We start from the raw sequence: 13,499 nt of genomic DNA on the forward strand, positions 1-13,499 counted from the left end.
TGCTGCATCAGTTTAATTCTTGAACTGCATTCATTAAGTTTCTGAGTTCCACTTAGCATCAGTAGCACCAGCAGTTAAGTGACTCGAAGTTTCTCTATGATCAAAAAATAATGTTGGTCCAAAAAGAGTTATTTATGTTATGGGCAAGATTTTCCATTAATTTAAGGATGTGCCTGATCTATTTCAAATTTCCATCTTTAAAATAATTGGAAGAAAACAACATTTCGACATTTGTAATACTGCAGCTATAGAGAAAATTCTATTTGTATACTACATAATGGTTGTGATTTTGTAAATATGCAGGTTCTTGAAAATTTTAGTAAACTTAGATGGCAGAACAATAAAAATCTTTCTATAAAAATACTGTATTAAAAATCATAAGCTGGACCTAAAGGACATTATGCTGAGTGAGATTAGCCATAAACAAAAGGACAAATACTGTATTTGTATCACTGTATACTGTATCAATGATATGAACTAATATTAGTGAATGAACTTGGAGAATTTCAGTTAAGAAGAGGCCAACAGGAGATAGAAATAGGGTAGATATTAGGTAATTGGAGCTGAAGGGATACAGATTGTGCAAGAGGATTGACTGTAAAAATTCAGAAATAGATAGCACAATACTACCTAACTGTAATACAATAATGTTAGTACACTGAATGAAGCTGAATGTGAGAAGGATAGAGGGGGAAGGGCTGGGGGCACAAGTGAAATCAGAAGGAAAGATAGACGATAAAGACTGGGATGGTATAAGCTAGGAATGCCTAGAGTGTATAATGATAGTGATTAAATGTAAAAATTTAAAAATGTTTTTGCATGAGGAAGAACAAAGGAATGTCAACACTGAAGGCTGTTGAAAATAGTTGATAATTCATATTTTAAAACTTTAACTTATGTGTGAGACTGAAGCAAAAAATGTTTATTTGATACAAAATTCGTATTTTGACTAGTGCATTTCCTAATATAACTTATGTGGGCAGTTTAATTTAAATACCATAAGTACATGGAACCTTGAGTAGGGCATGAGATTTTGTAGTTTTGTCCAGAGTAATGCCCCAATAAATCCCAGAGTGATTTGAACAGTGAGTAAAAAAGTATTTACAAAGTCTCCTTGGGGGAATGGTAAGAAAGGGGGAAAATTCAACTTCCCCAAGTGGAAAATTCTTGATATTCTCACAAGCAGTGTGGACAACCAAAGCAATAGGCTGAGTCCCCATTCTTGGAGTTTGTTCATATGAAACTTCACTCCACAAAGGATAGGTCAAGTCTACTCAAAATTAGGCCTAAGAGTCACCCGCAAGAGGCCTCTTTTGTTGCTCAGATGTGGCCTCTCTCTCCAGCCAACACAACAAGCAAACTCACCACTCTCCCCTGTCTATGTGCGACATGACTCCCTGGGGTGTGGACCTTCCTGGCAACGTGGGACAGAAATCCTAGAATGAGCTGGGAATTAAGAAAACCATCTTGACCAAAAGGGGGGAAGAGTGGAATGAGACAAATAAAGTGTCAATGGCTGAGAGATTCCAAACACGGTTGAGAGGTTATTTTGGAGGTTATTCTTACCCATTAAATAGATAACACTTTGTTAGTCAAGATGTAATGGAAAGGCTGGAAGGAACTGCCTGAAAATGTAGAGCTGTGTTTCAGTAACCATGTTCCTTGAAGATGACTGTATAATGATACAGCTTTTGCAGTATGACTGTGTAATTGTGAAAACCTTGTGTCTGATGATCCTTTTATCTACTTTATGGACAGATGAGTAAAACATAGGGGTTAAAAATAAGTAAATAATAGGGGGAACAAATGTTAAAATAAATTTAGTAGATTGAAATGCTACTAAATGGCAGCATATCATCATATGGTATATATGAAATTTTTTCTTTTTATTTCTTTTTCTAAATTGATGCAAATGTTCTATGAAATGATCATGATGACAAATATACAACTATGTGATGATAATGTGAGTTATTGTTTATATACCAAAAATGGAATGATCATATGGTAAGAATGTTTGTGTTTATGTGTTCTTATGTGAAAAAAATAAAAAAATTAATTAAAAAAACCATCAGTGATTTCATCCTGTTTTGTCACAGCTGTATGCATGGAGAGAAGCAACGAGAATGCCAGTATATAAAATGTGGTCTTTCCTGAAGGTAAGGAGGAATGTGGAAATTTAGGAGCATTAAAATTAGCAATGCATTCATGATTAATGAGGCTAGTGAACCTTATCTGCTCATAGAAAAATCCAAATGAAATTCATCACTTATGTTGCAGGCTGCACTGTACTTGCTTACTGAGTTCTACAATGGGGGAGTTCAGGCCATCCCTTCCCTGTAACTGGGGGCCCCACCTGGGCTGCCAGGTGGGGAAGGGTGGGGGGCCTGTCTGTGTCTGCTAGGTGGCAGTACCAGTAAGTGAGCAATATTCTTGGCTTAAAAAAAAAAGGAAAGAAAGGTCTATAACATTAGGAAAATGTGTTTCAAGTTCTAGAAAAAGATCCAAAGACTTCAGCAAAACTGAGGGATAGGCTAGGTACCTTCTGCATGGCATGTTTTAGAAAAGATGAACTGTAGATAAACACCCCACCCCACCCTCACCCCTTGCGCAAGCAGAAACACTGAGGTCTGTACCTGCTTCTCAGCTTGTTTCAGGAGCTTCTGGAACCTCTCGTCCTCGAGCACAGCCCGCGGGAGGTCAGCTTCCCCTTGGGCCTTCAGCTCCTCCAGCTTCTGCCGCAGACCCCGCAGGGCCTCCAGCTCATCATTGAGGCGGCTCTGGCGGGTCAGAGATGCCTGAAGGTCCAGTTCTAAGTCTAGAGATGTCCGTGCCGGGCACTCTTGTGTTGTTCGTCGGAGGACTGGCTGGCATAAAGTCTGAACAGTGGAAACGAAATAAAACAACAACCAGACACCCTTATTATGTTGGTAGTCATTAATGCTGCTTGCTAACACTCAGCTTTTCCCCCTTCCCGAGGCATGCCAAGTGACTGGTCTGGGGCCCATGACAGGTGAGGGGGCGGGGTTTTCAAAGCCCGAGTGAGAGCTGCCACAATGCTGCCCCTGCTGAGAAGTCCCTGCGTGGGAACGAGGCACTCAGCACCCAGGCAATACACAGTGAACTCATAGTTCAGTGAGAAACAAATCTTTGTTGTCTTAAGCCACCAGGATTCCTAAAGTTGTTTGTGACTGTGGCGTGTCCTGTCTTAGCCTGACCAACTCACTATACAAGGCCCAGTGTGAAATCACAGGTTCCAAACCAGTGGTGAATCAAGTACCTCAGGCAGGGTCCCTCTCTCCATTTCTACAACTGACACAATGTTTGCATCTCTCTGGAGTCACAGTGGCTTAATTCAACAGCCTAGAAGCCTGGACATGGACACCAGACAGTGTAGCATTTGTGCCTCGTGATTCTGGAACTGTCTAGAAAAGAGGAATGCTGCTTAGAGAATACATATCATACCCTTTTGCCTCTCAAACTGCGCCGCTCGGTGGAGTTTCGCACAAACAGTGACTTTTTAGCCAGGGTTGAACTGTCACTGTCACTGCGATTTAACTGGAAACAGAAGATGAAAAAAATAGTAATAAGTGTTTATTTCCTGGACCCTGTACTTCCCCCCACCCCCCAAAATAATAACTGCATAACAGTATTAACAGAAGTTTAGAACTGAGAAGTTTTATCAAGTAAAGCAGGTGGTGATAATGTGAGTTTATTTCTTTAAAAAGATCCTCCCCAGACAAGTTTTTCCCTTTTCTATGATTTTTTTAAAAACTTAATTTTCTTAAATAATTGCCTTTTAGTGGCAGTTATCTGAAGCCATGTGTTAAGATATGCTTGCATTTTTTGGAATGAAATTATCCTCTGAATTCTTAGCTGTGTGTGATACTATTTTTTTTCTTAAAGGTTTGTCTAATGTCCAGAGTGGCATGTCAGAGTTTGGACATGGCTTAGTTACCTAGAATTCTCTCAGCCCCAAATACCTATCACTCATTTCCTCATCTGCTTCAAGTCTTTATCATAGTGTCACCTTCTCAGTGAAGCCTATTCTGAACCCAACTTCAATTTGCAAACTTCATCCTCACCCTTCCCAATCCCCCTTAACTTGCTCCTCTGTTTACCACAGCACCCCAGATACCTTGTAATCTAGTTATTTGTTCTTTGTAGTTTATTGCCTGGCTCCACACACTAGAATACAGGCTCCATAATGGAAGTGTTCTTGGCTTCTTTTGTTCAAGTGAATCCCAAGTTTACCAGAAAAGTGCTTAATAGTAGGTGCTTAAGAAAAGTATTTGTGGTACTGAATGAATAAAATCAGAATTTAAAAAGTATTTACTAACCTATTTAAATCTGTCTTACTACAAAACATAAATATTTCTGGAAATAGAATTTGGTGACTTGAAGCAATCTCACAATATTGTTCACACAATTATGAATCTGAATTTGGTGACTAGAGGGCATTATTGAAGAGACAATTCTCACTCTAACCCCAGTTCACAATTTTCAGTTCAGCAAGACTAATACTGTCTGAAGCATACGTTAGAGCAGAAATATATATAAAAAACGTTATTTATTACAAGTCACTTTAACTTTCTAAATATAAACCTAAGTCCAAGTATTCAGCAGGCAGATCCTTAAATTTCGCTTATTTACCAAATAAATGGCATTAGAGCCGATGAGACATTAAGTTTGAGGGCACGAGGGTAGTGTAGGAAACAATCCAAAATACGAAGTACTAAGAGGTGTGAAAGACATTGGTATTTGTAGTCAGAACCTGAAGTTTCCAAGTACACTACCAACTGCCACCACCGGGCCACCCGGCCAGCAGGAGAAGAAGCGGGTCCTGCCTCCCACAGAGAGCGCGGTCCCCTTACCCTGCAGATGTACTGGTTCCGCTCCCCAGGGGAGAAGGTCTGCGAGCGCACTATCACACTGCTCCTCACAAAGGGGTGCTGCCGGGAGCCCAGGCCGCCACGGTCTTTGGGGCGCACTGCCATACCGCCATTAACCGCTCCATCCGTATTCGTCTCTTTATCAACCTAGGGCAAAAATGAGCAATTTGTCAGCAGCTGATGGGTGTGTCTGCATTTATGCTCTTGGAAAGAAATACCCCATCTTACAGGAGAGCCTCGTCTAGCACTCAGGCCCTGCCACAGAGGAGGGCTTCATGCTACACAACACTGTCCTTCGGAGGGGAAACTGGGGAGGGTGGTTTTCCATGGAGTGCTAAGGAAGTTACCCACAGAGGTTAGGATAGTGTCTCCCCAACGGTATCGCCCACAGATGAGACTCTGAGAGTGAGACCTAGAAATGAAAGTTAAGATTTAAAGAGGATCAATGTGGGTTTCTCAAGAATCCTATTTGGGAATATTTCATCACTAAACATTATTCCACATTCTGATTTTTTTTTTCAGAATATGAATTTGATGATAAAAGTAATTAAATATAAGAAAAATGAAAATACGCTGAAGTGCTAAGATTTAAATAGAAAACACTCATATGTCTTTAAATATATCACTAAGGGGAGGCATAGTTTGGATTTCTATGGAATCTTTAGAAATGTTATAAAAAATAAAATTTCAGTTAAAAAAAGAAGTTTCTAAAAATACATACTGTAGGCATATGCAGATATCCACTTTTGATTCTTATAGCTTAATCTAATGCCCATACTTTACTCATGCTGGTTTGCTACATCATAAAAGGAAGTTTTCTGTAATAGTATAACATTTTTCTCAGCAATAAAGACTTAGAATGTTCTAAACTTTATTTCCAACATGCCAAGTTCACCAGTCTCCTCAAAGCTTGAAAATGACACCCACCCCATCAGGCACGGCAGTCTCAATCTGGCTCATGCTCAGCTCGCAAAGCTATCTGCCAAGCAACTTGGTTGTCATCTGGCCTAAACCAAATCCCCACAAACTTCCAGAAGAGATTTCAGTCAGAACACCAGGTAACCAAAATAAACTTTAAATATTTACCTCATGTTTAAAATTTACATAAACTTACAACATTTATGAAATGATAGAATTAAGTAGCCATCCTGGCACAGTCCAGGAAATTCATATAATAATTTAAATAAACACTCCCAGAATATTTACAGAGATCTAAAGGAGTATTATTTCTCTTCCTATATCGAATAGGAAGTGGAGAATTATTATTTGGGGCCCATTTCATAATGTTAAAGCACTTAAGAGTCTTTTCACAGTCCATTCCCACACTTTAATCTTTCATAATCAGCTCTTGGCATAAAACCTAATATTGAATTGCACCTAAAGAGACATAGCAAACATCTCCTCAGTCTGCATGGTGCCGTGGATGCTGTTTTAGGAGAGTGCATGTTAAAATGCTCACCAGGATGGGAATTCCAGTTGGTTGCTCACTTCCAGAGTCTTTGGCACAGTCATTTTCTTTCTTTCTCCGATCATCATTCACCTGAGACACACTAGTGCAAGGACTTAAGTCTTCTGTACAGCTGTTGCTCTCTGGAAAATTAACTTCAGCCTCTTCCTCAGTCACAATTTCATCAGAGGCCTCTCTTAGCATTGTTAACCTACGGAAAAACAAAACAAAACAAACACGCTTTAGGTTAAGCAAGCATGGTCCAAGGAGAAAAGTACAACTTGGGTAACCAACCTAATATCTGGAAAAGGAGTAATGGAATCACATGTAATGATTTCAAGCCATTCCTTTGACTGGAACTTTTAACTAAATGTCTCATGAAAAACATATTTTCACTTTATGTCTAGCAATCTGTAGCAAAATCACCACAATGTAGTACTAACAAAGACAAATGCATGAAATTTGACCTAGTTCCAAGATATTAAAAGAGATATTCTGAAAAACATTTATAAAGTTTGATCCCACCATTTAAAAATAATGATGTTCACTACAGTATAACTAGGTTTTAGTTGTTCGCTTATTGTAAAATTAATATGCTACAGAACAGTTGAGAGCAGATGGGTATATAAGGACAATTAGTAATGGTTATTGACCAGGCCTGCAGTCCTGTGGAGGCAGGACCTGGTGCAGAGTTTTACTTCTGAAGTACCAGTAGATCCCTAATGCTACACGATCTCATCTTTGGCAAAATCCATGACATGGATTTGGGTCATATTACAAGTGGTGCTCTGGAATATAAATGCAATTTATATTCTGTATAAACCATATTTACAGGAAAGAAAGTACCAGGATGTTTAGAACACCTCGTGGTTTGTTGAGTTTTCATGTTCTTAGGATGGAAACTTTTTCACTGATAACTAAATGTTGAGCTTTAATTGTAATTGGTAACATACGGAAAAAACGGTAGAGACCAGTTAACTAAATGTCATGAAATGAACACAAGGGGGCCTGGTAATGAATACTGTAAGCTATATATTCTTTTATATAAATAAAGTGTAATTTTTGAATGTGTGTGAAACAAATTGTATTTTACAAGCAAGAGAAAGGTTTAGTATTTAAAGACACTATTATAAGCACTCTCATTTGTTTTGCAGCACTCAGATTTTTGTGCATGATGAAGGACTTTTGATAAGAGCAAAGTATATCTGTACCTTTTCTTACACCAGTGTAGTAGCTGTTCTCTCCAAATGTCCACAGCTATGCTATGTATGACATACCCATCACTCTGAGTTTATAAAGCAATTTACACACAGGCACACAAATGCATGCTATAAACATATACACATATGCAAGTTGTTCAATTATACATAACAGTATAAGCAATTGTGCATACAAAATTAATCCAAATGGTTTTTTTTTTTTTGCTTGGGCAGGCACCAGAAACGAACCCAGTCTCCGGCATGGCAGGTGAGAATTCTGCCACTGAGCCACTGTCACATTGCCCAATCCAAATGGGCTTACGCGTACACTTAAAAAATGAAGCAGTCACTAAAATCTGACTTTAGAAAAAAGTAATGCAAACCAGGAAAGATAGCGCTTGTGATAATTAGACTCAGGTGTAACCTGGCATGATGGCACTCAGTTCTGTTGCTGTGGGCTTAAACCATCAACATGTGAAATTCATTTATGGCTGACTACATCTGCAGTTGACAAAGAGGAGGGCCTTCCACAATGACTAGCATTTTAATTTGATCATTTGGAGGCTTAAAAGGAGAGTCAGAAGACAAAAAAAACAGCTCAGCACAGCTCCATGGAGCTCAGCAGCCCAGCACACCTCAGCAAGAGAAGGCCCTTCCACAATGAGTAACATTTTAATTTGATCATTTGGAAGCTTAAAAGGAAAGTCAGAAGAAGAAAAAACAGCTCAGCTCAGCTCAGCTCCATGGAGCTCAGCAGCCCAGCACACCACAGCTCAGAGCTCAGAGCTCAGAGCCAGCTCAGATTCAGATGTTTGGAGACACAGAAAGGAAATGCCCCTGGGAAGGCCATTTGAACCCAGAAGATGGAAAGAAGGCCAGAAGCTATTACTATGTGCCTTCTCAAATTAGTAAATTTGTACCAAGATAAATTCCCTTTCGAAAGCCAGTCCATCTCTGGTGCATTGCATTCCGGCAGCCTCAGCAAACTAAAACAGCTCTTTATATATAAATGACTGGACAAAAGCTATAATAGCATTCTTCCCCCCTTTAAAGGATTAGGTATGAATAAAGAAACGGGAACAGAGGAGGGAAGGAAAATTTTAAAAGTAGAGAAATGAGTATTCAGAAGCTGTTTTCTAAATACTCCACTTTGACTTATCATAGCCTAAATGGTACTTCTGATAACTTAAAGAAAAGGGGAATCAGTCTTTTCGTTTGTTTATGATTTCATGATAAACTATCATGCCTTTCCAAATAGTTTGGACTTGGGGGTTGGGGATTAAAAACACCTCAGAAAACAGCGTTAAACACTACTGAAAGAAGAGCAAAGACGCTTGCTTAGGGTCCGCTGTGCCCATTAGCCCTCCTGTAACCTCCTTCAACTCTCTAATGACCAAGGGGCTTTCCCTGGCCACCAGCAACCCGGCTACGCTGCTTTCCATGATCCCAGAAGATATGAACCTACAAATGTTTCCCTGAAAGTTTCTTCTGAGGAACTAAGCACAGCCTCTTTGAGTGCTCTGATAGCCAGAGGAAACAGCCACATTACCAGTCTCCGTCTGGGCCCCGCGGCAACTCTTGCGAAGGAGGAGGTTCCTCCTGCTCTTCCTGTGCCAATTCCTGTTCCACGGCCAGAAGCTCAGCCGATGTCCTTGCAAGTAAGGCTGACACTGCATCCTGGAGAAGGCAAAAACCAGGCAGCAATTCACATCATACAGTTTGAGAAATTCTTAAAAACTGTGGAAAAGCAGCTTGAATCAGACTGAATTCTCCTAATGAGACCAGAGACCAAACATAAAAGCTGAATAAAACAAGGTGCATATGAACAAACAAAACCCCAGCTAACTTAAAGCAAAGAACGACACAGGAAGTAAGGACCCAAAGCCAAGGTCCCAGGGAGCTCACGGGGAACACAATGAGGTAAGGCGACCAGCACTGTTCCCTTGGAGGCACCTGTCAACTCTAGAAGTGATGAGCACAGGCTGGACAGCAACTGTGGCTGCCTCGAACTCGTGGCAGTGCCATTAGGACGGGAAGACGAAAATGCAGTTGGATCTACCAAGGCGGTCAGCATGGGAGGAGCCAGAGAAAATGGACAGCAAAGTAAGCTCAATATCCTGCATGGCATTCTTCTTAAAGTATGTGCCATTCCTAAGCTGTGCATGTGCAGGGCAAGAAACTGAGAAATCAAGTAAATATCTGCTTGAATTTCTGAATATACAGTATTCAAATATTTCTGTTGACTCATGGTCCTGGGGGGACTAAAATTGGAATCCAGGTCCCCCAAGTGATCCAGGAGAACTGTCCGTATTGTGATCTGCCTCCCAGAATAATATTAAATCCTCTCTGAAGAAAACTATGAACCAGAGCCACTATAATTCTTCATATAAATATCCAGCATTCCACTAGAAGCAGGACTTAATGACTGAAAGCCAAGAGAAAAGGCAGACATCAGAGGCATGTATGATTCATACATATACTGCAGTTATTAATGGAAGAAATTTTAAATGTTAATATATATTCAAAAATGGATGAAAAGTTGGAAAGTTTCACTAGTATAAACACAAAGAAAACCACATTAGACACATCAGAGTGAAACCGCTAAAAATCATAGAAAAGGGGGAAATCTTAAAAGCAGTGAGAGATCAAAGATGCATTACCTTTTAAGAGTCAGTAATTAGACTGACCTTAACACCTCAACAAATAAACAGAAACCAGAAGACAACAAGATAATGTGGACAAAGTAAACAATGACCTAATTAGAATCCTATGTCCAGCAAAAATGCCCTTTAAAAACAAAGTTAAATAAAGGCATCAACTGACCTGTACTAAAAGAAATACTAAAAGGTGTTTGGGTAGAAGAAAAATGATCCAAATACAAGCACAATAATGCAGAAAAAAATAAAAGACACCAGAAAGTGTAAAGATGGGGAAACCCACATGAATACTGACTGTCAATAAAACAATAATGTCTTGTGGGGTGGGGTTTAAAATATATGTAGATTGAATTAGTAGTGATCAATGAAAGGCAGTGGTAGGGGTATAGAAAAAAATAGGAGGGAACAAAGGTTAAAATATATTGGGTAGATGGAAATACTAGTGGTCAATGACAGGGAGGGGTAAGGGGTATGGTATGTATGAGTTTTTTCTTTTTTTTTATTTCTTTTTCTGGAGTGATGCAAATGTGCTAAACAATGATCATGGTGATGAATGTACAACTATGTGATGATACTGTGAGCCACTGATTGTACACCATGTATGGAATGTTTGCGTGTTAAGAATGTATGTGCTTACATGTTGTTTGGGTTTGTCAATAAAAAAAATACTTTCAATTAAAAAAATACAATAAAATATATGTAACTAAAATATATGACAATAATTACATGGAGGAAGAAAGAGAATAAATGGAGTCAAAGTTATAAAATCCTTGTACTATCTGGCAAAAAGTAAAAGTAGTAATTAAAGTAATCTCTTTTAAGTCAAAGACATGCTGTAATCTCCAGGATTACTGCAAAAAATAAAAGAATTGTACCGAGTTAATAGAGGAGAGGATTAAATTTTTAAAATACTTGATTAATCCAAAAGAAGAACAAAAAGGAACAAAGATGGGACTAAAAGAAAACAAGTAGTAAGATAATAGGTTCAAACCCAAATATATCAGTAGAACATTAAATATATATAAACCAGTACTCCAATTAAGAGATGACGATTATAATACTGGATAATAAGCCAAAATCAACTACATACTGGTTAAAAGCAACACACTTTATATATAATACTCAGAAAGGTTGAAAGTAAAAGGATAGAAAAAGATACATCACAAACACTAATCCATGAAGACTTACACAGCTCTGCTAACATCAGACAAAGTGGACGTTAAGAAGAATTACCGGAAATAAAGAAGGACATTTCAGATGAGAAAAGGGTCAGCTGAACAGGAACAAACACAATGCTAAATTTATATTCCCCTAATGACATGGACTTAAATTATATTAAGCAAACCTAACGGAACTAGAGCTGTGGAACACCGCTCCGATCAAGATGGCAGAGGGAGAAACTTCAGGGCTCTGCCGCCCACACAAACTTTGAACAACCAGCGAGAACTGGCAAAAATATCTTTCTCAAAGCTGCAGAAAACAGTTAAAGGACTGCAGTATCAGGGTCAGTGCCAAATCAAGAAAAAGGACGCTTGAAAATAGGAGGGTGGCATAGTGCCCCGGCTGGCCCCTTCTCTGTCCCCCACCAGCTCGGACAGTGCCAGGTGGAGCAGAGTGACCCTTGTACACACTGGGAGCGTGTAAATCTGGCCCTGTGGAAATCACTGCCCAGACTCTGCCCCTGTGCAGAAGGCAGCTCACAGAACTCTCACAGAACGCAGGAGGAGAGCAATCAGGTTGTGCTTCCTGGAGCAATGGGTTTCTGGCCATAGGACATACAATGCAATGCAAAGGACTGTGAGGAATTTTCCTCGTAAAGAGGGGCATTAATAGCCACGTAAATGGGGGAATTCTTAGGGCCACCTGTGCATGCCCAAGACAAGATGCCTGTGCAGAAAGGAAAGGATGAGGCGGACCCTACGCTTTGGGCTGGAACTATTCTCTAAGCTCATCATATGGATAAGGCCTGAAGAACACTTACCAGGTCAATATACAAAGATTGGGAAAGGTGTTTATTTTTTTGGGGTTTACTTCTGGCAATCAAGGAAAGCTCTGGCATAACACAAGCAGGGTACACACTTAAGGAACAGAAGTCTCAGAGTCTGAATTCTAGCAACAATACACCATTAAAATATTGAACTGTCCAGGTATCAACAAAAAGTTTACAAAAAAATACAGAGAAAAAGGAAGTGATGGCCCAGGCAAAGGTAAAGTTTAAAACAATAGAAACCATCAATGAGGACCAGACAGAATACCAGATAAAAACTTAAAACAAATAAACAAACAAAAAACAATTCTAAATAGGCCAAAGAGTTAAAAGAAAACATAGACAAAGAACCAAAGGAAATCAGGGAAACAACAAATGCACACAAAGAGAATATGATGGAAATTAAGAAAAGGAACAAAATAGAGCTGAAGACCCCACTAACAGAAACTGAAAATTCCTTAGCTGGGTTCAACAGCAAATTGAAGCTGGCAGAAGAAAGAATCAGTGAACTTGAAAACACAACGATTGAAATCATCCAGAGTGAGAAGCAGAAGGAAGGAAAAATGAAGAAAAGTGAACAGAGCATGAAAAATCTGTGGGATAACATCAGTCTACACATTGTGGGAGTCCCAGAAGGAGAAGACAGAGAGAATATTCAAAGAAATTAGGCTGAATCTGATTCAAACAGTTTGCACAGGTACAACAGCTTAATCATAAATCATATGCATTATTGAGGTACAGAAAGAATTAGAAAAGACACTTTAAGTACTCAGCACATTTCCTGACACATAGGAAGCACTTGGAAAAATGTTAGCTGTGATTATCATTAGTCGATTTTTCTGAGGAAGGAGCTGAGGTCCAGACCCCTTCAGAGATCGCCCAAGATTACAGTAGTAGCAATAGAACCAGCTATGTATGTGCACATCACAATGCTTTTTCGCCTCTGTCACTTAAATGGCAAAATGAGGGGATTGGGCAAAATGATCTCTTGGGGTTGTCTAGCTGTACTTGCTGTCAGTCTATTATTTGAAATCCTCAGGGCTTAAAGAGTTTTCACCTTCAGTTGTCCTTTCCTCATGGACTGGGAATGACTTAACACAGCAGCAGTAAAATTTAAACCGAAAGAAGACCAGGCAGAGAGAGAGAATCTGATTATTATTTTCAAACATACTTATATATATATTCTAAAAAATCATCCCGTGAAAAATTGCTCAGCATCATTAGTCACTAGGAAAATGCAAACCAAAACCACAATGAAATAGCACTTCACATCCACTAGGATGACTATACCCCAAAAACAGACAAGAGCAAGCGTTAGTG

General features: G+C 39.3%; 1 protein-coding gene across 3 annotated transcripts in view; it reads right to left on the reverse strand.

The window, feature by feature from the left end:
• The window catches only part of WWC2 (WW and C2 domain containing 2), a 298,652-nt gene that overhangs the window by 55,678 nt on the left and 229,475 nt on the right, over positions 1–13,499 (reverse strand). For all 3 annotated transcript variants that reach the window (XM_077144655.1, XM_077144656.1, XM_077144654.1), the window contains 5 exons: positions 9,085–9,212; positions 6,349–6,547; positions 4,872–5,036; positions 3,463–3,555; positions 2,634–2,876 (listed from right to left, as the gene is read on the reverse strand). In XM_077144655.1, coding sequence (XP_077000770.1) covers positions 2,634–2,876; positions 3,463–3,555; positions 4,872–5,036; positions 6,349–6,547; positions 9,085–9,212 — 828 coding nt within the window. The remainder of the gene's footprint in view (positions 1–2,633; positions 2,877–3,462; positions 3,556–4,871; positions 5,037–6,348; positions 6,548–9,084; positions 9,213–13,499) is intronic.

This window comes from Tamandua tetradactyla, chromosome 26 (assembly GCF_023851605.1).
Source record: "Tamandua tetradactyla isolate mTamTet1 chromosome 26, mTamTet1.pri, whole genome shotgun sequence".
Lineage (NCBI taxonomy): Eukaryota > Metazoa > Chordata > Mammalia > Pilosa > Myrmecophagidae > Tamandua > Tamandua tetradactyla.